The sequence below is a fragment of the Maylandia zebra genome, linkage group LG5 (genome assembly GCF_041146795.1).
Source record: "Maylandia zebra isolate NMK-2024a linkage group LG5, Mzebra_GT3a, whole genome shotgun sequence".
Lineage (NCBI taxonomy): Eukaryota > Metazoa > Chordata > Actinopteri > Cichliformes > Cichlidae > Maylandia > Maylandia zebra.
Window position 1 is genome coordinate 8510853 of NC_135171.1, and position 27701 is coordinate 8538553.

General features: G+C 42.2%; 2 protein-coding genes across 5 annotated transcripts in view; both read left to right on the top strand.

Moving 5' to 3' along the window:
* Positions 1–27701, top strand: part of klhdc8a (kelch domain containing 8A) — a 74575-nt gene that overhangs the window by 20760 nt on the left and 26114 nt on the right. For 2 of the 4 annotated variants that reach the window (XM_004559895.2, XM_004559897.4), the window contains 3 exons: positions 24722–24752; positions 24848–25046; positions 25332–25542. In XM_004559895.2, coding sequence (XP_004559952.1) covers positions 24882–25046; positions 25332–25542 — 376 coding nt within the window. In that variant the 5' untranslated portion in view covers positions 24722–24752; positions 24848–24881. Of the gene's footprint in view, positions 1–4928; positions 5057–24721; positions 25047–25331; positions 25543–27701 lie in introns of those variants that run through there. The other 2 variants (XM_004559896.2, XM_076883682.1) reach the window with 2 other exon arrangements.
* LOC143418705 (uncharacterized) lies at positions 7905–21343 on the top strand. The gene is made up of 7 exons (XM_076884423.1): positions 7905–8022; positions 10418–10613; positions 11076–11163; positions 11359–11514; positions 11968–12174; positions 20465–20750; positions 21255–21343. Exons 1-7 carry the CDS (start codon positions 7905–7907, stop codon positions 21341–21343), a joined length of 1140 nt encoding a protein of 379 aa, XP_076740538.1.

The following is a 27701-nucleotide window of genomic DNA, read 5'->3' on the forward strand; positions in this document are numbered from 1 at the left end:
TTAATGGAGTCCGATTCACGGTGATGTTGCTCTCATAACATATTTTACCGTTTCGGTTGTCAGACGATGGACAAAAAATGGAAGTTTGATTGTTACTTATACCTGGCATGTTGATCAGCAGGCATACCAAGCTGCTGAGCTAAATGTGAAATAATAGTCATGACAACATCAGGTAAAAGAAACAGAGAGCAGCTGTGATGCTGACACTCACGGTGAGGGATGACAGTTTGAAGCTTAAAGCAATAAACTCATGGTATTTAAGTACAGTCAAAAAACATCTGTTACCAGGACATAAAGTGGAAGTTTGAAATATTGAAGAGAACAACCACTACTTTCAACATGAACCTGTCATCTATAAAGAAGAAGGTGAATTACAAGAAACAGGTTGCAGCTCCTGCATGAGCCACTCAGGTTTGTGAAGGAGCTCCGACAGGTTCCGAGTGTACTCTCGACTTAGCAATGAGCGATTCAATAAACATTCTGCTGGTGAGAGTTGGACTGGGATTTGTCGGGATCGGTCAAATTTCTGAGAGGCAATTTCTCCAAAGAAACGTTCAGCAATTTTTCTGAGGTGGGTAATTTATGTAAAAATAAAATGTGAAAAGCGAACACTCCTGTTAAGTCTGTTTAGAATAAAGCAATGCATTTAGCATTAGGCGACTGAGAAGCTATTCATGAATTGAAATTGTTTACCAAGACTTTCTGGCTCTGTTTTAATAGCAGTTACACTTGTTTGTGATTTTATTTTTTTAATAGGCCTAAATAAAATAGCCCATATAAAAACGCTACTAAATGACTGTGGTTAGTAGGAGTCAGTTTCATTGATACTATTAAGGTAATAATACTGGTGACTCCAGGTATAACAAAGTAACAATTTTCTAAGCTTTTAAACTTGAACTTGAATGATGTTGTTAGTCTGGTGACTCCTTCAACATGATTGGCTCCAGTTACGGGGTGGGCATCTCCACTGTGATATACATTGTGCCAGATGTCACCAAGGCGATATAGGAAAGCCTGGCTATCATGGTCCCCGTGCCTCGCTGGCTGACTCTGTGATAGGCAACATGTTTTGTTTGTTTGCTTTGCTCTCTCTCTCTCTCTCCTCTGCCGGGGCGGTGCTCATTACGGGCTCCCGCCCCTGGCCCACGCACCTGTGCTCACCGGCACACCTGCAGCCAATCCCAGCTGATTGGAGACTTTCTGTGTGTGTGTGTGTGTGTGTGTGTGTGTGTGTGTGTGTGTGTGTGTGTGTGTGTGTGTGTGTATAGATCTGCCCTGGACCCGAGAGAGCGTGTGTGTTTTTGGAATCTGCCGAGGAGAGGAGTTTGTATAAGATTAATCCCTGTTTCCCCTGGACCCTGGAGCCCCGGATCCCTTTCCCTGCCACACTGTATATATATTTGCACCTGGTGTCTCACTGTAAATAAACGCACTCTCTTTTGCCAAGGATTTCTGGTCTGCGCCTGAGTCCGTTTCAAACATTGTGACACTGGTGGACGAATGTCTTCCTGTGCCAAAAGCTCCTGATTGAAAGGAGATTGCTCTGGGCTTTGAGAGAAGTGGAATCTCCCCAACTGTGATGGGGCAATAGATATGAAACATGCAGTGATCCAAGCACCACATAACCCAGGTTTCCCAGTATTTTAATTACAAGGCAATATACTCGATAGTGCTTCTGGCTGTTATGAATTCAAGCTACCTTTTCCTGGTGGTGGAATTTGGAACCACTGAATGATGCTGAATGTCTGGGGCCTTCTTGACATGTCTTTTTATTATAGCTGAAAAAAGTGTGTTCATTATAACATTGTAACATTTATATTATTTCAAATATCAACCAAAGTATTTAAGTGTCATTTGAGTTCACAAACCTAAACTACACATACTAGCCTACGATACAACAAGCTATATCTCTGTTTAAACAAAACCCGCCCAATTTACTGGAAAATGTTTCACCAGTACTGCTGTCCCTATAAGCATGTGAACTGGTGTCATTAAGTTCACAGTATGTAGGAGTGCTCCCCAAAAACGTGCTTGCACTCAACGCTGCACTAAAGAGGGCTGGGTATCGTCACTGATTTCTAGAATCGATTCTATTCCGATTCACATGGTCCTGAATCGATTCGATCCATGATTCGATTCGATTCGATTCGATTTGATTTGATTCGATTCAATTCGATTTTAATCTGGGAAATTTTGCCTCAGACAGTCAGAAATATTATAATTCAGATCAGTACATTTACATATTTTTGTATCTATAAAAAGGAAGCTGACACACGCAAGACTTTATCAAAGGTGTGAGCATCACAGCAGATGCCTTTGTGTCAAAGTAGCTGAAGATAAAACACAGAAAAACATGAAGGTGGTTTTCCTGTTCTGGGATTTTATAAAAATATTCTGCAGTAGATCAAAAACGAAAGAAAACTATTAATCAACTTATGAATATTACCTCTGAAGTTACAGCAGTTTTATTAGAGACACAGCTAAGCGTTTTGCATAATTTTAAAAAGTTTAAATTTGTTCAGAAGCCTGTTGAACGGGAGAAATTAGGTTTTCTTTTCGGAAGTAAGTAAAAGGAAAAAAAAAAAAGCGGCCGACAGCGCTGTAAGAACGGTAGACTTGTGCGTAACAAGCAAGAAAATAATGCAGAAAACTGATTTCGGGGATAGACGGGAAACTGTTCAGAGAGAGAGAGAGAGAGAGCTGTGCATGAAGTGTGATTTTATTGTGGTGGAAGCAAAACAGCAAAAGTCAGAGGGAGTCCATGACAATGTTTATGTGAAGCTTAGTTTGGATCTTCTTTTGCTGCTGGTTCAATCAATATTGTTTGGAGAGAGATCAAACTAACAGCTTTAGAATCAGTGCAAAAAGGGCGTAAACACAAAGCACGGACCCGCCGAAACATCAGAATCAGCGAGCTGTCGGCTTTCAGCCCCGACCGTGTCCGTGCTGTCAGGTGAGAAAGGCGACATCTCACTGATTTTGATCCGCAGGTCCACGCTTTGTGTTTACGTCTTTGTGCAGAAGCCGTGCTCCTGCTCTTATTTACTGTTTTAAATGTTTTTTGGTTGTCAAAAATTTGTGACGTTTCACCTGAGATTCTGGAATTCTGCGCAAAATACATTTATATAAAAAAATCTATTCAGGATTTTAATGAATCGATATCACGTTATCCAAGCCAGAATCGATTTTAATCGATGAATCGATTATTAAAACCCACCCCTAGCACTAAACTGTTATTGTGTGGCCCGAGTTATATAGAAGAATGGGTTTCAGAGCATAGCCACACTATTTCCCTGTTCTCAGTCTCACTGTGAGTGCAGTCCTCGTATTCACCGGAGCTAACAAGAGAGATGAAATGAAATAATATTAATTGAGTTGACTGACAGCAAATTAAGGCACTATGAGTGTAATGAAAGTATTAGACTTAACATTAGCATGAGGGCATTCCAGAGGGCAGCGACTGAATCCACCCTTTTCAGCTGCATCATCTCACTTCAGTCCAGTTTGTGCATCCTTCAAACAGTATTGAGAGGATAGAAGGAAAAGCTGTTTGTGCAGCGGGTGAAATACTTATAAACTACTGACTATTTGCTGTTAGCTTCCTCCATGTTAAGTTAGCTCTCCTGCTAATAGCTGGTACTCTCCTGAGGTGTCTTTTTGCTTTGTCTTTTCTTCTCTGAACTCAAACATGCATATCAATAGAGGATTTTACCAGATAAGGCTTGTTTGAGCCAAACCCTGATTGATTCAGACTGTGCTGGGAGAGCTGTTGGCCAATAAACAATGCCTTGCTTAAATGCCTATGTGCACCCACAGAGAGAGAGGGAGGGTACACACGGGGTCAGTTGTAGAGCAGAATAAACACACCATGTGTTTGATCTCACCTCTAAATAATGAAAAATAGGTTACTCCACTGAAAAACAACCTGGTGTAGGAGGTTACTGAAGCCTTTTCCCAGATTTTAGCCCAACCTCTAAGACAGACTTGAAAGGAGGATTAAAGCAGAAATCACATGATGTGTTTTTTCAGAACATTCAAAGATTGCTGCTGCATTTCACTTGTAATGTTGTTGGTGCAGTAGCCAAGATGACAGTCTCTTTCATTCTAAATGTACAACCCGTTTGTAATCTGCAGGACCATGATGGTGATGAATATAGATGTCTTTAGTCTATTTGCAGGATTTCTCCCAAGCAGATTATCCTGTAAAAACAAGCTGAAGCAAACATATTTATGCAGATCAGGCACAGGAGCTGCTTGATGTTGGCATTTGTTTTGGCATCCAGTTGGCTTTTTCACATACATTTTCACATACATTTAACATGGTACTCCAGTAATTCAGCATGGCATTTATGTAATGTCAGGATCCACAAGATCCCTGACTTTTAAACACCAGATTGTTGCATCCTGTATTTCCTTCAATGCATTTCTTTTATTAGACCCTTTCTCCCTGGTAAACACAAACTCCCCAACACCAGTTTCTAATCTAATTTGCATGTCACACCCACATACATTTAGCTGTGAATGTACTGTATGTGATTACGCATGCCGTGCCACATTACAGCGTGCGATCACGTCAGATTCAATTGTTCAGGCATCGTGTAACTATTTTCATTGGTTACTGTGGTAACAACCTAGATAGTATGTGTGCATGCTAACTGCTGTGATTTCCCAGCACAGCATGAAACAACATGCCGCTGTCTATAGTGATAATGTGTCCTGTCAGTCTGTCCTAGCGGCACCTTGTCACGGTGAAGGAGTGTCTCTGTGACAGACGTGTTTAGGCAGTTGTTATTCTGAGCTTATTGGATTCTGGATGCCAGCGTATCCATGGGTGTGTTTACAACCATTAGGTTCAGTTAAAATGTGTGGTTTGATTCTTGGGTGAAAGACATATGGTCGAACACAGGATTTTTTGATAACACGGATAAGGGAACTGCTTCTTTGGTACCAAGCTGATGACGAAGTTCTGAAAGTGTGGCAGCGCTTGTTTGTTTTTTTAACGGTACCACAGGTGCTGGAGATACGGACAATGGCAGCAACATGTGGAGAGTCAGAGGTAAGCTAACAAAGCTTCAATTAGCGGCTAACGTTAATGTAGCTGTCCTTGACCATATGAAACAGGCTAATCACTCTTTTGATCAACTTGTCATTTGTTTTGATGTTAAATGACAGCTTACAGAAGCAACCCTCTCTCTTAGAGAATGCTTTGTTCATCAAGTGACCAAGCTGGAGTATTTAAATGATCTGATGTGGATTGTACCAGCTGGTGCCTGTGGTGGTGATTGAAAGGTTAAGCCTTTTACATGCAAATTTCAGGTTGGCAGCAAGTGTCACACCAAATCAGGTGAATGAGAAGTGAGACCGTCAAAGCTTGAAACTCATGTGGTTAGTTTAGCCTAAGAAAAAGACCAAGCACTAATATGTGTATGTGTGAAAGACTTTGTGTGTGGTCACCAGTATATGAACCTAGACAGCTAGATCAGAAATCACCAACACCGTCCACCAAGACAGTACAAATATGTGGGCTGCAAACAAGCAGAGTGCGAATAATCGACAAACACACACAGAGCTTGTTGCTTAATCTGGCAAACATCATACAGACTAAGGGTATTTTGTTGTCCCACTCAGACGAAGAGGGCAGCCAAAAAGAACTGATATGTTCTGATACACGAGCAAAAACTTCAGTCAGACACTGAGATGAAATTTTTATCCTACCTGTTTCCCGTCAGTGTGTGAGGGCAGCGTGGATGAATCCTGACAGCTGAGATGGAGCACAGGATTCATCCAAAGGAGGGCTGCTTTACTACGAGTAAGTCCACCATATAAATGTGAAGCCTGTGTCAAATGTGTAAAAGAACTTTGAACATTATTTTCCATCCTGACAAATACAACATTTATGTAGTTACTTCTGCTGTTCCACTGCCACTTTTCCTGCTTGTTGGATGCTGCTGCAAATATGTAGTCTAAAGAAGCTGACACACTACTCACCATAAGTAATAAGAGGAAATCAGTCCGTCTAATGCAAAATCCTAAAAAAAACTTTACTGATGCCTGAAACGTGTCATTGTAAGATTTAGACCCAGATGTTTCACATCTGCCTAAGTCATACTAATAGGTGTAATTTGACAGATAAGACAGTTTTTAAAAATGTTACGTAACAAATATGTGAGAGGAATAAAAAATTGAACTGAACCTTTAACATCTGCAGCAGTCAAATGCAGTACACATATTATTGCAGTAACCCAAAAACATAAAAGTAAAATTCCCCTAGGAAACATTTGCTGCTCAGTAGGCACTTTCATCTTTGAAACTTGACTGCTTTATTGCTACTTCTACAACTACCTCCTCCATCACTAAGAGTTGTGCTTGTAACATATTTAAACCTTATTTTTTGACATTCATTCATATACACTGTTCTTTCACTCCCTCTATCAGTTCTGCATGAACTACTGTCTTTACTGTGGAGATTCATGAGAAGTGAATATTAAAAGCTTTAAAGGAAAATGGTTTGTGAAGTGTAAGCTCTGAACAGTCTGCTTAAATGTTAAAATGAGAGTGTTACATAAGTAAGTAAGTAGGTACACTTCTATAAACTCCCAATGACTGTCCTGATGTATTGGCCCTAAAATAGCTGAAAACTGTGAGAGTTTAGAGAGAGAGAGCGATGGAGAGAGAGACAGGAAGGAACTGCTTGGTAGGGTCAGTGGTCAACTGTTACTATAGATACATATAGATACATACATATCTACTTGGCTAACACCCAAGGTTATTACAATTAACTGAAACCAAGCTGAAAACTAGAATTAAGAGTGATAAAACATTTTAATTAACTTCTACTAAAGTGTTTTAGGTAGAATTTAGATTTTAGTTAGTTTTTTTTTTTAGTTTTGAAAATAATGAAAACAGCAAATCCTGTGTTTTCATCTCACCTTACTCCTAGAATCTTCATGGGTCGCAGCAACCCTCTACACCAGCGGTCCCCAGCCTTTTTTGCGCCACGTACCGGTTTAATGTCAGACAATATTTTCACAGACCAGCCTTTAGGGTGTTGCAGATAAATCCAACAAAATAAAATGATACGACCAAGACAAAAACTGTGCTATTTTGTAAATATAATAATAAAGGCGAATTCACTGTGTAATTCTGTAACTTTATTAGCAGTGTCCTCCGGAAATGCGCCAACAACATTGAGCATAACATCCTCCTCTCTGCCCCTTAATGCTCTCTGGTTGCTATGGTAACACGTAAATATTTATTTCAAAATAAGACACACAACTGCACAGTCAGAAATAGGGGTACGGAAGGGGTACATTACTGTGCCCCAAGGTACAAAAATGACATTAATACAGTCTAAGGACAAATATTGGACCTCGGGGGAACTATCTGTACCTTTTTTAGCATCTGAAAGGTACATACATGTTCCTTAATTGTGAAAAGTACTTATTTGTACCCATTCTTTCAAAAGATAAAGTACAGGTTGATTAAGCTCTTTTTGATTAGAGTTTTTTTTTTATTCTTTTTGACAGTAATTTATTTGCAACTGTATTGATTTAAGCATATATTTTAGTGTTTTTATTTTATTTTTTATTATTTTCATTGCTGTTGTTGTTTTTGTATTCCCTGAACCCCCCTTATTTTTAAGCTGCTTTAAGAACGATGAATTTATTTGAAAGAAAAAAAAGTAAAAATGCATTTAAACATTTTTTTAAGAGAGTGTTTTTTTTAAAAGTATAATTATTTGGATGAATTGCAAAAAAGCACCCTTATTGAACTCGAAGTGCGAGTTGAGCCCATCCTCACAACATCAAACAAAAAGTAGAAGAAGAAACTCAACGAATAGCTGGTGGATTCTAGAATTTTCTGTAAATGCAGCAGGTGCCATTTTGTTTTATCAACGGACGGAGATGGATGACGAACTTGCAAGTCCTGGTGTGCTCTGTTCACTTTCAACCGAGGAACTCTTAACAAAAATACAAGAGTGGGGCTTAGATGTCACCGAAGGTGAAGCTCAGCGTTTCAGAGGTAAGTTTTATTTAAAGAAAAATGTAGCGTAATTACTAATTATTGGTTTAGCCTAGCTTAACGTATATTAGCAATTTAGCTAGTTTCGGCACTCTCTTAGCTCAAATTATGTCTTTTTACAAACGTTTTTACAAACGTTTCATGTGTAAAGTTGAGGTCACAGTTCTGAAAAATGAAAAATGTGTACACATAGTATTTGTATAAGTTTGAACTTATATATGTGGTTCGGCCACAGTCTATGGGTTCGGTAACCCCTGCGCAGCGGAACGGCGCGAAATTTGATTCCCTGGTAGCTGAATGCAGTTTACCATTAGTGTATTAATGGTTTAATAAAATCACGTTTTTACATCCATTCCAAGGCCATCAACACACATGGGCGGCTGAATATAACGTTTAAAGGAAATATCTTGACGCCGCACTTGTTTAAAATATAACAAGGGTGTTGCAGCTGGGGTTTGATAGTCGCGTTTTAAGCAATGTGGGAACTTTTTCAGCATGTAATCTGAGCTTGTAATACGGTCCTGCGGGTGTTATCGCTATAAGTAATCGGTCTGAAAGAACAGACGGCAAAAACTGTCGGAAATCTGGAGAAAGGAGTCACCTTAGTAGTGAATAGGGATGGGTATCGAAAACCGGTTCTTGTTGAGAACCGGTTCCCACTGTTTCAATTCCTTGGAATCGTTTTCCATTTTTGCAAACGATTCCCTTATCGATTCCAGTCGCCCCGAATGACGTCACCACGTTGCGGAGCGTCATTTACCTGGCAGGAAACATGGCGCCTAAGCGGCTCAAACGCTCAAAAGTTTGATTATACTTTATGAGAACCGATGACAACAGGGCAACTTGCAAAGTAGATATTTCATTTAAGGGAGGAAACACTACGAATATGCAAAAGCATTTACTCACAAAACACGCGATGACACGCGTTTTTAATTCCGCTCCGGACTCGTGACTCTCAACCCAGCAGCAGCGCTAACGTTTGCACGTCCTCTCCCGTTAATGCGGCAGGTAAATAATCAACTAACAGTGCATATTATGTTAGCGCAATCTGCCTTATTACAAGACCTGCCATTACTGTACATGTAGGTGACCATGATGAGAGAGACAGACAGAGTCTGGCTGGCGCTCGCTGGCAGTTCTCGCTGCAGTCTACCGGTAGCGTCTCCTTTCAGGCCAGGATAGACTAATGTCACCGAGCAGTGTCTAAGTTTGTGGTCAAAGGCTTGCACCCATTTGCCACAGCAGATGCCCCCGATTTTTGGTAAGTGAATGTGTTTAATTGTAGGCAGGGACATTACTGGATATTCTTGTGTAATTGCCACAGAACAATTTATGTTATACTTTGTTATTGCTACAGAAGAATGTTGCAGCTTTAAGGCAGGGATGACTCCTGGAGTTGCTTTCTCACTGCATATGCTTTATTTCACAATCAGATCGATTCGATAACAAAAACATACAGCAGCTCCTCTCCTACTCCTAGCCCTTCGCTGCGGTGGAAAAAAGAACGACTTCAATCCCCTTCAAGGAACATACGTACAAAATAGTTTTCCTGATACACCAATGGGGCGTTCAATGCCATCTTGTAAATATGAGTACTCTGGCAGAGTAACAGTTCAAATGAAAAATACACCAGAACAAACAAGCAAACAAAAAAAGAAGTGTGGGGTACCTTTGAACCAATGAACAAAGTATAACAATTTATACTTTTTAACATAACCCGACCCCGTCAATATGTGATATGTCTCACAAGAATATTTATTTTATTATTTTACATTTACAATTTTTTTTTCCTGGGGACCCTGTGACACCCCATTGAAGAGCCGTAGGCTGGATCTCTCAAGATCTCACTGTTGGGTTTGTAAGGCCATGTTACTCCTAAATTTCTATCTTGTTCAAAGAGAAGATATAAAACAAAGCTCTGAGCTAATCGACCTTAGTGTTCTCCTTTTTTTTAAAAAAAAAAAGAATCGATAAGAGAATCGATAAAGAATCGAATCGTTAAACAGAATCGAAAATGGAATCGGAATCGTTAAAATCTTATCAATACCCATCCCTAGTAGTGAATATTAACACATTACAGCATTCTAGTCTTTTTTTTTTTCTTCCAAACTTGAAAGGGCACAAAAGCATGCAGGACTCTGCTCTCCTGTGTCCAGTAGTCCCAAACAAACATCTAAATTTAAAAATGAAAACTTTGCATATCGAGAGGATTCACTCTAAAAATTTGGTTTATTTTATTTAATTTACTGATTTTTTTAATGAATATTTCTTTGAACTGAAAGAAGTTGTACAAAAGGTTTTAATGTGTGTGATATACGGTTTTTACCCATGTAAAAATGTGGTGATAAATATCCTTACATTGAATTTAAAGTTTGTACTACCATTTATCTTGCAGACAATGAGGTTGATGGTGACACAGTTGACTGCGGTCTTACTGAGACTATGGTTGCATACCTTTTCCAAGGATCCTTCAAAAAGCAGGTTAAATTCAACCAATTTGTGTCAAGGATGAAGGAATCTTCAGTGACGCTGACTCTACAGACTGTCTCTCCAGAAGACTGGCAACCATCTACTTCGTCAACTTCAATAAGGTATTTTCTTATTTATAATGAAGTTAGTATGTCTGAAGCATACATGTTGGCCGTTATGCACTTTTAGGATTTAGTTAATATGATCATTGTTTCTACCATATGTATTGTTACTGTAGTGTTTTATACTTCAATTCATACAATAAAAACAAACACTTAACTGTTTTCACAGCAATGAAAATACTTTGAGACTGCCAGCCTCTTTTGAAATTCCAAGATTTTCCAAAAATCTGCAACTAAAACTGGACAACAAAGAACCGTGCCATAAAAATCCAAGGGACAGACACACAATAATCAGAGTTCTATATGAAGCTGTGGCACAGTATACTATGTAAGTTAATCAGGGTAATGTTAGCTTGTTGCTTTAGAAAAAGCTGAATCTGTCATATTGAAAATAAACTCACACTTGATAAAGTTTGTTTGTCAGCAGTTGCTCTAACACTTATGTTTCTTCTTATATTACAGGTATCCCACAAATTCTGAATATGTGCAAGCTGTGAAGACGCTGGTAATGAAGTATCCTTTCCTCAAGGATCGTGAGGGAAATGGTTATGTAAGTTAAATTTTAAATTTGCATAAGGTTCCTTCAAGATTACAAAGTAAAAGTGAAGCTTTTTTCGATCTTGTTTTGTTAGTAAGACAATCTGTAGCCTCTCAGTAGGTTTGTATGAAGTATGTTTACTGATTCTTTGTTGGGTGTATTTTGTGTAGATTGTTTTTACAGTAACTTATGTTTCTGTTCAACAAGCACACATGGCATATGTCTTTGAGACGTAAATTCAAATCAGAGCGGGCACCACTAGTCGACAGTGAGGCAGTGAGGCGTTGTAAGGAGAAGTTTGGTTCTACGAGGAGAGGGCAGCCTAATAAATGTCAACGAACAAGTCAGAGAAATGTTTGTCAGGTTGGTGTGAGGGACATCTTGAGCTATAAAATGTTCTTGCCTCTGTTATTACATCTAAAACTAAGGATTAGGGATGCAACTGTACCCCTTTTTTCAAACCGAAACAATACCAATACTTGGATTAGAGCACTTGCTAATACAAAGTACCAGTGCTAATACTTCTACCTCACAAAAAATTATTAATTGGAAGGCGCTAAAAGAGGGTGAACTAGATTTAAAAAAACATTTTAAATATGACTCCAAAACTAAAATTTCAAGTTAACAATTAAGATTTTATGTGAAATTATTTCAGAGTTTCCATATTTTAAATATTGGTTCATGGTATCGGTTAACTTTAAACGATACGAGTTCTTTGTGATGCACAGATCGTGTCAGCTCTAATTGTATATTTAGTCTTATGTTGGGTTTCTAATCTGTTTTGACTTTCTCTTCTCACTCTTGCTTTCTTTCAAGGGACCATGTGTCCAAGGAGAGGATTTATTATCCATAGACGCCCACTTAAAGGTCTTACAGTGCCAATATCAGAAGATGCAACCAGATACCATGGTGGTTCATAACCGTATGCAGCAAACGTTTGCTTGGCGGCAAAAAGAAATTGCAGATGGTATGCCTGTGGAAGATGTGTTGAAGAAGTACCCCTTCTTAGGGATGCCTACTGGTGTAAGTCAGAAAGCTGAATTGAACTTGGAAATAGCTGTCACATTTAACATGTTTATAGTAGTAAATTTTATTTGCCCTTGACCTTGCTTTCTTCATCTGTCCCTCTTTCCTTTTTTTGTATGTTCATGTAACTTCTTACAGTATTGTTGTTAAATTCTATAAAAAAAAAAATTATGCAGCACCATACATAATTAATATCAACTTTAGATTATTTCATTTTCATACACTGTTATTTTCCTCCCGCAGGCCCACCACCCGCAGGAGGCGCCATAGGGGTCGGGTGCATTGTGAGCCGGGTGGCGGCCAGGAGCGGAGGCCCTGGCGGACCGACCCCCGGCTGCCAAGACTGGCAATAGGGACATGGAATGTCACCTCTCTGGTGGGGAAGGAGCCTGAGTTGGTGCGTGAGGTTGAGAGGTACCGGCTAGATATAGTTGGGCTCACCTCTACGCATTGTCTGGGCTCTGGAACCAGTCTCCTGGAGAGGGGCTGGACTCTGTCTCAGTCTGGAGTTGCCCCTGGTGAGAGGCGGCGGGCTGGGGTGGGTATTCTTATATCCCCTCGGCTTGCTGCCGGTACGTTGGGGTTTTTCCCGGTGGACGAGAGGGTTTGTTCCCTGCGCCTTAGGGTCGGGGAACGGGTCCTGACTGTCATCTGCGCTTATGCGCCGAGTGGCAGTTCGGAGTACCCAGCCTTCTTAGAGTCCCTGGGGGGGGTGCTGGAAGGTGCTCCACCTGGAGACTCTGTTGTCCTGCTGGGAGACTTCAATGCTCACGTGGGTAACGACAGCGAGACCTGGAGGGGCGTGATTGGGAGGAACGGCCTCCCTGATCTGAACCCGAGCGGTGCTTTGTTATTGGACTTCTGTGCTAATCACAGTTTGGCCATAACGAACACCCTGTTCGAACATAAGAGTGTCCATAAGTGCACGTGGCACCAGGATGCTCTAGGCCGTAGGTCGATGATCGATTTTGTAATCGTATCACCAGACCTGCGACCATATGTTCTGGACACTCGGGTAAAGAGAGGGGCTGAGCTGTCAACTGATCACCACCTGGTGGTGAGTTGGATCAGGTGGCGGGGGAGGACGCTGGACAGACCTGGTGCACCTAAACGCGTAGTGAGGGTGTGCTGGGAACGTCTAGCAGAGGCCCCAGTCCGCGAGATCTTCAACGCACACCTCCGGCAGAGCTTCAACAGCATTCCGAGGGAGACTGGGGACATTGAGTCCGAATGGACCATGTTCAGCGTCTCCATTGCCGAAGCTGCTGCATTGAGCTGCGGCCGCAAGGTGGTTGGTGCCTGCCGTGGTGGTAATCCCCGAACCAAATGGTGGACACCAGAGGTGAAGGGAGCCACCAGGCTGAAGAAGGAGGCCTATCGGGCTTGGTTAGCCTGTGGGACTCCGGAGGCAGCCGACAGGTATCGACAGGCCAAGCGGAATGCGGCTCGGGCAGTGGCTGAAGCAAAAACTCGGGTGTGGGAGGAGTTCGGAGAGGCCATGGAAAAAGACTTTCGGACTGCCTCGAAGAGATTCTGGCAAACCGTCAGGCGTCTCAGGAGGGGAAAGCGGTGCTCTACCTGCACTGTGTATAGTGCTGGCGGAGCGCTGTTGACGTCGACTGAGAAAATTGTCGGGCGGTGGAAGGAATACTTCGAGGACCTCCTTAATCCCACTGACACGTCTTCCGGGGAGGAAGCAGAGTCTGGGGATGAGGGGTGTGACCCACCGATTTCCGGGGGCGAGGTCACTGAGGCAGTTAAACAACTCCTTGGTGGCAGAGCCCCTGGTGTCGATGAGGTCCGCCCCGAGTTCCTGAAGGCTCTGGACGTTGTAGGGCTGTCTTGGTTGACACGTCTCTGCAATGTTGCGTGGAGATCAGGGGCAGTACCTGTGGACTGGCAGACCGGGGTGGTGGTCCCCATCTTCAAGAAGGGGGACCGGAGGGTGTGTTCCAACTACAGGGGGATCACACTCCTCAGCCTCCCCGGGAAAGTCTATGCCAGGGTGCTGGAGAGGAGGGTTCGTCCGCTAGTCGAACCTCGGATACAGGAGGAACAATGCGGTTTTCGTCCTGGTCGCGGAACACTGGACCAGCTCTTTGTCCTCTCGAGGATACTTGAGGGTGCATGGGAGTTTGCCCAACCAGTCTACATGTGTTTTGTGGACCTGGAGAAGGCATTCGACCGTGTCCCTCGGGGCGTCCTGTGGGAGGTGTTGCGCGAGTATGGGGTGTCTGGCCCATTGCTACGGGCCATTCAATCCCTATACAACCGTTGCAAGAGCTTGGTTCGCATTGCCGGCAATAAGTCGGACTCGTTCCCAGTGGGTGATGGGCTCCGCCAAGGCTGCCCTTTGTCTCCGGTTCTGTTCATAATTTTTATGGACAGGATTTCTAGGCGCAGCCAAGTGGCGGAGGGCTTTCGCTTTGGTGGCCTCAGAATCTCATCTCTGATTTTTGCGGATGATGTGGTTCTGTTGGCTTCATCGGGTGAGGGCCTCCAGCTCGCACTGGAGCGGTTCGCAGCCGAGTGTAACGCAGCGGGAATGAGGATCAGCACCTCCAAATCTGAGGCCATGGTTCTCAGCCGGAAAAGGGTGGAGTGCCCACTCCGGGTCGGGGATGAGTTCCTGCCCCAAGTGGAGGAGTTCAAGTATCTCGGGGTCTTGTTCGCGAGTGATGGGAGAAGGGAGCTGGAGATCGACAGACGGATTGGGGCTGCGGCTGCAGTAATGCGGACGCTGCACCGGTCAGTCGTGGTGAAGAGGGAGCTGAGTGTAAAAGCGAAGCTCTCAATTTACCGGTCGATCTACGTCCCTACCCTCACCTATGGCCACGAGCTGTGGGTAGTGACCGAAAGAACGAGATCGCGGATACAAGCGGCGGAAATGAGCTTCCTCCGAAGGGTGGCTGGCCTCTCCCTTAGAGATAGGGTGAGAAGTTCGGCCATCCGGGAGGGGCTTAGAGTAGAGCAGCTGCTGCTCCACATCGAAAGGAGCCAGCTGAGGTGGTTCGGGCATCTGGCAAGGATGCCCCCTGGGCGCCTCCTGGGCGAGGTGTTCCAGGCATGTCCCACCGGGAGGAGGCCCCGGGGCAGACCCAGGACACGCTGGAGAGATTATATCTCTCGGCTGGCCTGGGAACGCCTTGGTATTCCCCCGGACAAGCTGGAGGAGGTGGCTGGGGAGAGGGAGGTCTGGACCTCTTTGCTTAGGCTGCTACCCCCGCGACCCGACCTCGGATAAGCGGATGAAGATGGATGGATGGATGGACACTGTTATTTTGTACTGAAAATGAATTTTTTATAATTTTTTATAATTTTGATAATTTATCAGCTCACATGATTGGTGGTTTTTCTATGTCATTTAACACTGGTAGAATTTGTCGGTATTGCATGGCTTCTTATGAAGATATGAAACAATCCTTTGAGGAAGAAAGCTTTGTTTTAAGAACATCAGAGGTTCACCAGTATCATCTTGCACGAATCCAAGAATTTCCGGATGATAAAACAATATATGGTGTAAATAGTTCATGTCCTTTTGACAGACTGAGTTATTTCAGTGTTACGCAAGCTTTACCACCTGATGTGATGCATGATCTGTTGGAAGGTGTAGTTCCTCTAGTTATGAAACTAGTGATTTGTAAAGCCCACACTGAGAAGCATATTACAATTAGAGAGATCAATGAAGAATTGCAAAAAATGTCCATTGGTCAGAATGACAAAACAAACAAACCAGTACAGTTATCAGAGAGACTTCAGAGTGTTGGTATTGTTGGATCAGCATCTCAAAAGTGGTGCCTGTTCAGATTGCTGCCATTTCTGATGGCAGACCGTGTGCCACCTAATTGTAAATATTGGCATGTTTTTCTTCTATGTCGTGAAATAACAGAGATTGTAATGGCTAAAAAAGTGCGAAAAGAGAATATTTTATTGTTGAAGTTGCTTGTCCATGAGTTTCTCACAAAACTGAAAAGTGTATTTGGGGATGTAATTACACCAAAGTGTCATTATTTAATCCACTATGCAAGACTGATTGAAATGTTCGGCCCTCTACGTTTGTTATGGTGTATGAGATTTGAAAGTAAGCACCAGTATTTCAAAACGTTGTCCCGCAATTGTAGAAATTTTATGAACATTGCTACAACTTTGAGCAACAGACATCAGTTCAGACAGTGCTGGGAGTTTTCTAACAAAAGTTTACTTGGTGAATTTGAAAATGTTTTTGGAAAAAGTGTGACTACATCATTTTTGTCATTACCACTGGAACTGCAACAAGCACTGACAGTCTATTGTGGCTTTTCTGAAGTTGATAGTGCTAAGAAAGTTTTCCAGCGTGTCAGAAGTAATTGTGAACAGTGTCAAATACTGTGTAAGAGATGTGTTTGTCATTGATGTACTGCATTCAGAGAAGATTCCTCTGTTCTGGCAAATTAAGTACATATTTAATATTGACACAATGTGGGTCTTTTGTGGAAAAATTCTCATTCCTGTTATATGACAACCATTTTCATTCATACAGTGTTAGAGTTGATAGTGAATGGACGTTGCTAAAACCTGGACAGGAAATTGATGTTGCAGCTTATGACACATACTCTGTTGATAACAGTTTGTATGTAACAGTTAAGCAATGTATTTAAGAAGGTAATAAATGTGACAAGTATTTTTGACTTTGTATCTTCAATTTTTCAAATCTTGAGAAGAAAAATATAGGAAATCTGTGTGTAGATACTGAACCTTTAGAAATACATTTTTGTACTCCTTTTAAGGGTTCTTTTTTGTACTTTATACTAAGGGTACAACTTTGCCCTTTAAAGTACAGGTTTGACGTGTAAAAGGTACAAATTACAAGGGTACAAATCAGTACCCACAGTTTAGGGTACAGAACGGTACCTTAGAGGGTACCACCCCAGTGACAAGCCATTGTACCCCTATAGGTACATTTCTGTACTTTAATTTCTGAGTGTGCAAGGTAACCAATTCTGATAATTTCAGTTCCTTCTGCAGATTATTCCAGGAAGCAGGGGCAGCGTATTTAAAAGCCCTTTTCCCCAGTTCTGTTCTGATTTTTGGGACAATCAATTGTATGATTTTGTTCGAACGAAGGTTGTATTGGTTGTGGTTTTTACACATATAAACACATAAATAAGATGGAACCAGCCCAAGGAGAGATTTATAGATAAAGATCAACCAATGGAAGAGTCTGCGAATATGCAAAGATGGACATTTAGCAGCAGCATACAAAGAACAATGATGTACACGATTTCCATAGCCAGTAATAATGCTCTCTCCAAGTCTACAAAACACATGTGAACATGTTTGGGCTGGGTCCCACATAGCCTTGGTTGTCCTCAAGAGAATAAAGAGCTCGCCCCAGTGTTCAATAACAGGACATAATTAAATCAATGATTTACATAATCTTTTAAAGCAAAAATGAAATAAATAAATAAATAATGTGAAAATAAATGTGTAAGTAAAGTGAGTAGAGTCCCTGAGGAAAAGTAATGCTGGATTTCTTCCTTGCAAGTTTGATTAAGAAGGGATTAACTCGCATGGCGGCACAGTTGGATCCAGTTTAGTCATCTCAAGTATTCTAATTTGTTGTATCAAATGTTATTAGCAGTTGGATCCATGCCTTGGCTTCAGGTTAGCTTTTGCAATCTCAGTATTTGCATATTCATTTTTCTGAGGTCTATGAGCAGAACGACCAGCGGAGAGACTTCAGATGTTTCTCCTTCGTGATAACCTGTTTGCCACAAATTATGTTCATTGTCATTCAAACTTGGATGGATGGTTGATAACACAATAATGACTCGTAAGACACAATTTTTCATTAAAATGCATTTCAGTATGTTTCATTTAACGAATGAAGGTTTCACTAGTTTTACATTCAGATTAGAGTCCCTGCACAGTGACAGCAGAGGGATAGTAGGAAGGCAACCTAATTAAAAGTTTCAAGTTGGAGGCATGCTGATTGTAAATGACTTCAGATGATGCTGGTAGGCTTACTGTTGATCTCAAGCTGTTCAAGCAGTTAATTGAAAAACAAAAAAACAAAAACGATATGGCAAACCAAATTGGTTACAGATTGCAATTAATGCACTCTGTGAGCTGGGCTGGATGAAAACTACCCAGCCTTGTTAGCAAATCCCCCTCGCCCCCCGCTGGGGTCAGACTATAGGAACACAACCGCTTTTATTTGTTTTTCATCCGTTTTCATAAGCTATTATTAACAGCAAACCAAGCGATAAGCAATCACAGGCAAACGACGTTGAAAAAAAACAAACCCCAAAAAACAAAAGCAGCACCTCTTGAGAAAAGCCTAACTGTTGCTATGGCAACATATCCCTGCACAATAAAATGTGGGAGATTTTATTTTGAAGGATGGTCCTCTGTATTTTCACCCTTTGTCCTTTATCGTCTCTGTTTGTGAGGTGATCAAAGGTGTGACAGATAAAGCTTGCCAGTAAAATGGACAGAGAGGCGGAGAGTGTACCTTTCCAAGGTGAGGGGGCATGTTTTTAAAAGGAGATGTAAAGCTTTAAAGGATAAACTGCTTAGAGAGTGTGTTTAATCACAGCTGGATAATTTAACAGTTGCCTTTGTGTGACCTCAAAACACCTGAGTTTGGGAGCAATAACCATCTGTGGTCTGTGAGACAGAGTGCGTTTAAGGTGATGTACTCTGTGATGTAGTCAAAATTAGCCTTGCAGTGCATCGTGGGCTTATTCTGGAAAGCTTCCTCCCACGTCTGTCACAGACTTCCTCCCCCTTTCCTCGCTGGAAACTGTGTGTAGGCAGGAGAAGTGGGTTACACGCAGGAAAGAGAAAGCTCCTGAGGGATGACATAGGAAAAAACAACAGCAGGGCCTGGCTTCACAACGACAAGGAAGGAAAGTTAAACATGAGAGATGCTGACTCACTTCAGACTACAGCTGCTGCTCATCTGAGGATACCTGTAAGAGGTGGATATTTAAATTCACAGTTACACATGAGCAAAGTGATGCAGGGAAAGGTGTGTGACTTGTAGTCAGTTATCCCCGTTCTGCAAAAGTCTGTCATGGAAGCAAGGTATTTTGTGTCATTGGCTTGTACATTATATGACAAGATGACTCAAGCAAGCAATTAATATTTTTTACTATGTAAGAAGATAAGAACAGGTGGATGGTTCTTTTTAATAAATACAACTTAAGATGAAAAGGGTGGAAAAGGGTAGTGGGCACTCTGGGTTAGGAACAAGTGGAGGAGTTTAAGTATCTTGGAGTCTTGTTCACGAGTGACAGGAGGTTGGTAGACGGATTGGCGCTGTGGCTGCAGTGAAGTGGATGCTGTACCGGTCCGTTGTGGTGAAGAGACAGCTGAGTGTAAAAGCGAAGCTCTCAATTTACATCCTTACCCACACCTATAGTCACAAGCTGTGTGTAGTGACCAAAAGAACGAGATCATGGATACAAGAGGCGGAAATGGGCTTCCTCCGAAGGCTGGCTTTTCCCTTAGATAGGGTGAGGAGTTCAGCTATCCGGGAGAGGCTCAGAGTATAGCTGCTGCTCCTTCACATCAAAAGGAGCCAGTTGAGGGTTCAGGCATCTGACAAGGATTTCTCCTGGTCATAGCCAGCCCAATCCACCAAGTACTGAACCACCTGGCCCCGGCGACAAGAGTCCAGAATTCCACGGACAGTTTAACCCCAATTGATGATTCTGGATGGGTGGGGGCTGGAGACCGTAGTGCCAGCGGGGACGTAATGTGTTGTTTAAGCTGTGACAAGTGGACCTTCATAAAAAATGTAACCGATAAATGACCCGACTGACTCTGGCTGCGATCTCGTATGGGCCAATAAACATTGGATTGAGCTTCTTGGATTCGGTATGTCTATTCAGGTGTCTTGTGGAGAGCCAGACCCGGTCCTGTGGTTGAAATGAATGGTCCAGGAAATGTTGACAGCGATGTTGTTTGGTATATTGAGCACTGAAAGTATATAACATGGCCAAAGAGACAATTAGGTGGAGATGAAGCATCACAAAAGCATCCCAATTGTTGGTTGGCCCATATTGCCTATTCTGAGGGTGGTAGCCAGATGTGAGACTGGAAGAGGCCTTCCAGAACCTGACGGTGAATTGGGACCCCATATCGGAGATGATGTCCTTGGGGAACCCATGTAGCCAGACGACATGTTCTAGAAAGAGTTTGACCGTCCATTTCGTAGAAGGGGGGGCGGATAACGCGACCAGATGTACCGCCTTGTAGAATCAATCCACAAGGGTAAGGATGGTGTTGAGATTGTTAACAGACAGATAGAAGTGACAAAATCATTAACATGGGACCACGGATGTCTGGGAACAGGGAGGCGCTGAAGGTCACCAGCAGAATGTTGGGTGGAGGATCTGACCCGGGCGCAGATGTCACAAGCAGAAACGAACTCACGGATGGCCCAACCCATAGAGATCCACCAGAAGGCATATCAAAGAAGTTGGAGGGTCGTGTTGGGTTCCAGATGGCCCAAAAGCAGGGAGGAGTGTGCTCAGACCATGCCCTCCTGACGACATTTGGAGGGAATGTAAAGCCAACCTGCAGAGGTGTGTGGAGGTGCTGGTTCGGCAGACAGGGCAGCACAAATGGATTCCACCAGGGGCCAGCGAAAGGGTGCTGAAAACCAATGGGGGCGCGTAGGAATAGTTCCTGGTCCAATGTGTGTCACGGTTTGCGGGGCAAGCCATGTTGTGTTAGTGCAGGAGGACCCAAAATGCAGGCAAAGGCTGATGGTATGAGTGGCGAGGACAGAACTAAACATAGACCTAAACTGGGAAAACTAGTAACAAACAAAACCTGAAACCAAAACTCACAGAATGACACACAGAGAAAAACACAAGGGGGCTACACAAGGGATGATGAGTGAAGAGAATGAAGAGCAGAGAGACGTGGAGATTCACCGTTCCAGGGAGGAGCTCGATGGGCATGTTGTAGGAGTGATGTGGGGGTAGATTAGAGGATCCCTTTTTACACCCGACCTCAGAGAGATTGTGGTAGAAAAATCAATGGACTCCGGAAGTGGGAGTTCTGTGGAATCCATTTTGCTGTAGACACTGAGTACCCCAGCCCAGGATCTGGCTCCTCCTGGTGGTCCCTGATGGACTTGCGAATCGGCTGGGTCTGGAACCAGATAGGGTAGGACTGGAGAAGGTGGCCGTCTACTGAAGTGGCCAGAATGAAATGGTCAACCAGGCGTGAAGCGGCTGAGCTGTACCTCTCTGGAACTGGAAGAGTTCTAGAGAAGTACGAGGTCGTGACATAACTGGTTGGTCTATCTTCAAAGCTCATCAAGAGTCTTGGAAGCCTCATGTCCTGCCATCTTATCTCAGATGTCATCGGTCAAACTCTCCATAAATATTGAAAGGAGAGCAGCATTGCCCCAGTTTAACGTAGTGGCTACAATATGGAACTCTGAGAAAAAGTGACACATGGATTGCTTACCCTGACGTAAATGATATAGTTGCAACTCCACCTCCACTTCACTACAAGGGGGATCGAAGGTCTTCTTTAACTCCTCCGCAAACAGGGCATAATCATTGCAGGCTGGGGACTTGGCATTGTAAAGGGCCGCTGCCCATTCCTGGGCACAGGCAGACAAGAGGGAAGTTAGGCTAACTCCTGGTGCACTGATCATGGCTTTGGAAGCGGTGGAACCAGGATGGAAGAATAAACAAAGCTGGATAACACTTATGGCACCTGAGGCGCGCGCTGGCTGACAGTGGCAAGGGTTCTAGAGCTCCTGACATGAGGGAACCAATGTCTGAGCGGAGAACAGGTGGGTCAGTCTCCCTTTTAAACGCAAACCCCGTGGTGACCTGACCACTACCTGACAATCTTTCAGTTTTTGACAGTTTCTCTGAGCATTCAGTGGTCTGACCTTAGGATGAATTTGTTGGGACATCGGCTCCAGGGCAGACTGGCAACTATTTGGAATGTTGTTTTCCTCAGACAATAATCCTTTTCACTATACAATCATGGACTTCAGATAGTTTGGTAATGGCCCTGTAACCCTTCCTAGAGTAATGAGCAGCAGCAGATGCTTCTCATTGTTAGTCCACAGCATTCAGGCCTGTGTAAGCACAGTGCCAAGAAGGAAAGACATCAGCAAACTATTATAACTTGTGCTTTTATATAGGCTCTCAGAGGTCATCATTAATTAATCAAGTTAAGTTGATTATCAACACCTTGTTATAGTGCATATGGAAGGTATTTACAGCTTGTTCCACATTGTGTCATGTTAAACCTTGTTGCAAAATGGATTAAATTAATTTTTCAGCTCAAAATTCTATTCACAATAGCCTATGATGAGCATATTATCAGCAAAGTGTGCTTTTTAGGTATTTATCATAACGTGTTTGGAAGCACTTGGAAGTGTCAGTGAAAACAGCAAAACCTTAAAAAGCATTAATAGGTTAAAAAAATAAAGTTAAATGAAGGTTACAATCTTCCTATTTGAATATTGACCACAACATTAAACAGAGGGATTCCCATAATTGACAAAACTATACATTATGTATCTCCAAAAAGTTGATTCTGTTCATCTGGACGTAGCTTTTTGTGGGAGAAACGTTTCGTCACTCATCCAAGTGACTTCTTCAGTCTCAGCTGACTGCAGGTTTCCCCAATCTTATAAACAGTACATTTGCATAATGACTGAAACCAGCCATATATACATATACATTATGTAGTCCAGCTGGCAGGGCAGTGGCATACCGCCTATATCCATTAGAATCCATCTAAGGTGAACCAAACTCTTCCACCTACTGCTGGGTCCATCTCAGTGGAAAGGATAATTGAAAGGCAAAAAGTACACTGAAACAAAAACAATCGGGTGCCAAACACATTAAAGTGACTCCAGGTCACAAATTCTGCTTCCCATCAACAGACTTTGTTTAGTGCATGGGTGTCAAACTCCAGTCCTCAAGAGTCGGTGTCCTGAAACTTGTACGTGAGTCCCTGCTGCAACACAGCTGAATAAAATTATTAGGTCATTAGCAAGATTCAGCCATTTGATTCATGTTACAGCAGCTCATGAGTGAATGAACATGGTGCAATAAAAGTACATTTTTCAAACACTTACATTTATTTAAATGTACTTGAGCAGGGTTAGGGGTTGCCACCTCAGCATGCAGTCAAGTTCTGTAGAGACTTGGAATTGACCTACTTTTATTCAGGTGTCTTGCAGCAGGGACACATGGAAAAGTTTCAGGACACCGGCCCTCAAGGACTTGAGTTTGACATCCCTGCTCTAAACTATGTCAGTTATTACGGCTTCAGACCTTAATGCAGGGTTTGCTATGTGTGTGCGCTTAGTCTTACAAGAGTTTCATGTGTGATGCAGGTGATGCATGGCTATTTAAATTCTTCCTTTTAAGGCCGTGGCCCCATCTCCTCTCCTGCTGCAACTTTACTCCTCCCTGTGAAGGTGCTTGCACCGTCTCTACATGATAGCACGACTGTTTTGTTCTTCCTGATCTAATTATCTTAATTTGATTTTTGCACATATGTCACATGCAATACATTTGCCAATTTATCCATGGACTTCTTTGCACAAGTGATCCATTTTTCCTCACATCATAATTAAAGTTTAATAAATCTTTGTAAATCTTTATTCAGTTGGCAGTGTGACTTCGTTCTTTGTTGCAGCCTAAGTATAACACAGTACACACAAACCGAGGAGCAGAAGGAAGAATAAATCTATGAAAAATGTCAAAATTCTATTGCAAGAAATATCCCTGAATGAATTTAACTCATAACATTTGCTTAAATTGTGTGTCTTGACTTTAACTTCTTGTCACTAATCTAATGTAAACAACAATCTTTTTCTTTTTCCATTCACTAAACTTTGTTTTATCAAATAAAAAAACTTTATGGCGTCGTTGTGACATCATATGACATCATAGGTTGTCATTTTAAAAAAATATTAAGTGTGTTGTACATCTTTGTCAATGCCCTTTCATATGATATATTACAAGATCAGATGCTTAGCCAACAGAGGTATTCATGTCCCCCAAGGTCTTGTGTATTGCTGTGAAGTTTGATGACGGTCCATAACGAACTGTGGGTAATATAAAGTTTTACTGATTTTCACAGTTGGTGTGACCTTGAACCTGACCGGTTTTTTAGCAAAATTAAATAAACTCAAGCTGTTATTGGCATCTATTTTCTCTTGAAAACTGTGGACGACTGCACTGCTGACACTAACAGAGACAGAGAGACAAACAAACTGAATCGATTACATACTCCCCCACTGGGGTGAGAAAAATGAAAACATGATAAGTACAGTTCATCAATGACAACAGATCTGACTCTGATTGCATGAAAGCCTTAACTTATTTTAGATAGCGTCTAACATGTTAGACGCTAAAATTAACATGTTGTTGTAAACATTCATTCTGGTAACTCAACTGAAAGCTACATGTACACTACCATTAAACACTGCCACTGATTCCCATCTTTATGCTGTGCTATGTTGCATTACTAAAACCATTTTTGCCTGATGCTGTCTCCGCTCCAGGGCCCAGTGTGAGGTGGAAGACCATCCAGAGGTGAGGAAACACACCTTTCATCTTCTCAGCGTTCCCTGAATAATCCTGCCCTTAACTCTTCTCTGGATCTGGGCCTCCGCCTACCTGCTCCCCAGCTCCCCAGAGAGTCTCCGACTGGGTGCCGATGTCATGGCGGTGCCCAGTGCCCAAGAGTTTCACTGGCAGAGCCTGGCTCGACTGCCCAGCGGCCGTGTCTATCACACTCTGTCTGAAGTGGGGGGGCAGATGTACATGCTGGGGGGCTGTGACGCTGCAGGAAGGCCATGTCCATCCCTGGAGCTCTACTCCCCAGAGGTAAACAATGTGGACAGCGGAGCTGATAGTTTACTGTTTTCTGAGCAGGAATTAATAAACATAAAAATCTTTCAGTCCGTTAAAGACACAAATACACTTTTTTAAGCTAGAAATGAAACAGATATGAATTTATAAGAAACACGCAAGCATTGAATCTGTTTGATGTGTATGTACCCTGAACTAAAGGAGCCATGGACTTTATCTGAACACAGAACTCTAATTTAAAAAGTTAAATACAACCCAGTTCTTTGACAGCTGACGTGTCTTCCTCCTCGCAATTTTCAGGGGGACCGGTGGATAAGCTTGCCCCCTATGCCCACTCCTCGTGCTGGGGCAGCTGTGGCAGTTATGGGAAAGCAGATCCTGGTGGTGGGAGGAGTGGGAGAGGACCAGAGCCCTCTGAAGGTGGTGGAGATGTATAACACAGAGGAGGGGAGGTGGAGGAAGAGAAGTGCTCTACGGGAGGCACTGATGGGTGTATCCATTACAGTGAAAGGTATGGATTATACATAAACTGTATGCACCACACTGCGTCTGTTTCTGTTTCTATAGCAAGTTTCTATTATGCATTTTAAGCAAAATTACTTTGTAATGGTTACTGAAAATAATTAGAATATTCCTCCTTAATTGCCCCCTTACAAACAACTATTCATAGTTATGGTAGACTTGCAACATGCTAGCTTTTACTCCAGAGTTTGCACTTGGCCTCAGTTTCATATACTTTTAAGAGATTTTGACTTCTGTAAAGGTCTTTGGCTTTGCTTGTTTGTCATTTTGTGTTGTATTACCCAACATGTTCTTCTGTGGATTCTGTTTAATGGTGACTGGTAAACATCTCATAGCTACGTTGTGACTACATACTGGCAGTAGAGGTTGTATTATTGATCAGGACTGATTGTGAAATGAAATGAAATCAGCAGTTTTGAGGGAAAAACAACAAACAATTTTTAAAAAAATCAAGATTCATACGTCGGGATTGTACTGTTATATCTCTTTGTGAGAATATGTACAGTCCATGGGAATTGTTGATATTGTAGAACTGTAATAACACAATGATGCCATTTGAATACTAAACCATCCCACTCAGAAAATCTGTAAGTGTTGTTGATTTCAGCTGCAGAGCAGACATGTGAAGAATACCACCAAACACCATCCTGGAGTTAAATGTGTTCTGAACACAGAATTCAGAACACATTTAACACATTTAAATTTCCTCCAAGCTGCCAGGCCACACTGCGTTCTTGGAAAAATTTAGTTGTAACTTTTGCTGCACAAAGAGTCAAACCAAATACTGAAAGTAAAAACGTACATTATATTTTTGATTAGCTGCTGTTTTTTAAAGTGGCCACTGTTAGCTTTGATGACAGTTTAGCCCTAGCTGGCCTTATGTTTACCAGTTTCATCAGGTTACCACCTAATAGTTTTCAGTTAACAGGTAAGCTATCTTACGGATCTACCATTAGACAGATAAGCTAACAGTAACTCCTGGAAGTTTTGGCTTCTTAATGTTTCTGTGTTCATGTGTTGTATTCTGCTTAGGTAGTGTTATTGTACAGCAAATAGCCCTTCACTGGTGACACATCTGGTGATTTATTCAGCATTCCAGGCAGCAATGTGGTTTAACATTACAATAACCAAAACTCATCACCAAAATACTCTCAGGGCCATTTGGACAGGTAGGATAGTGATGAACAGCAGCTTTAGCTCACCTGGCTGCCACAAACAAGTGTTCGAAACCCTAACACAGTGGTTCTTAACCTGGGTTCGATTGAACCCTAGGGGTTCGGTGAGTCAGTCTCAGGGGTTCGGCAGAGCCTCCGCCGTGACATGCATGGCTCATTTTGTGCACCAGTAAAAAACATATCTATGTCTTGAATTTCAAAAAAAATATCATATTTTATTTTTCACTAAAGAGGGGTTCAGTGAATGCGCATATGAAACTGGTGGGGTTCGGTACCTCCAACAAGGTTAAGAACCACTGCCCTAACACATTTCAGAATGAGTTTAATGAGTCCAGAGTGAAGGAAAAGCAACCAGTAAGTGCTCAGCATATGTAGAAAACTTGGAGACTGTTGGAAAGGCTCCACATGATGACCTCATGAGACTGAAGAGTGTGCAAAGATGTTTTCAAAGCAAAAGTCGGCTGCTTTGAAGAATCTGAAATATAATATAAAAGAGCTTTTAGGTTTGTTTACTCTTCTCTCTGCTTTCACTGTTCTGTATTTTCTTTTGATCTTCTTAGTATATCCCTACACTGTAAAAGAAATAAAGAAAAAAACAAGTAGTGAGCATTCACAGTGAAGTAGGGAACATTAATAAGATCTGTTACAGACATAGACATACTCCTCATCCTTAGTTGGGGTGTATAAGTGTGTGTGTGCCAAAGAGCCATTTAAAACCTTTTCTGACAGCTTGTATATAAACATACATTAATAGGTCAAATTGCTGATGGACCTCATTGATCAGCGGGCTGCTCATTTGTCTTGCTTTCAGCTGTGTTTGTCATGATTCGTTGTGTGGCAGGCAGGAGGAGGACCCAAAATGCAAAACTCACAGACACGGGGATGAACTCAAAAAATCACAGCTTTAATGCTGGAGAGGCAGAACGTAGGAAATACAAAACTAAACTGGGAAAACTAAATACAAAGCTCGCCA

Bases quoted from the DNA above. Each gene is read 5' to 3' on its own strand.
- LOC143418705 (XM_076884423.1), top strand. From the start codon at position 7,905: ATGGATGACGAACTTGCAAGTCCTGGTGTGCTCTGTTCACTTTCAACC. The intron at 11,164-11,358 runs GTAAGTTAAATT...CTGTTCAACAAG, and splicing joins ATCGTGAGGGAAATGGTTAT to CACACATGGCATATGTCTTT. The intron at 20,751-21,254 runs GTGTGTGGAGGT...ATTTTGCTGTAG, and splicing joins TGTAAAGCCAACCTGCAGAG to ACACTGAGTACCCCAGCCCA.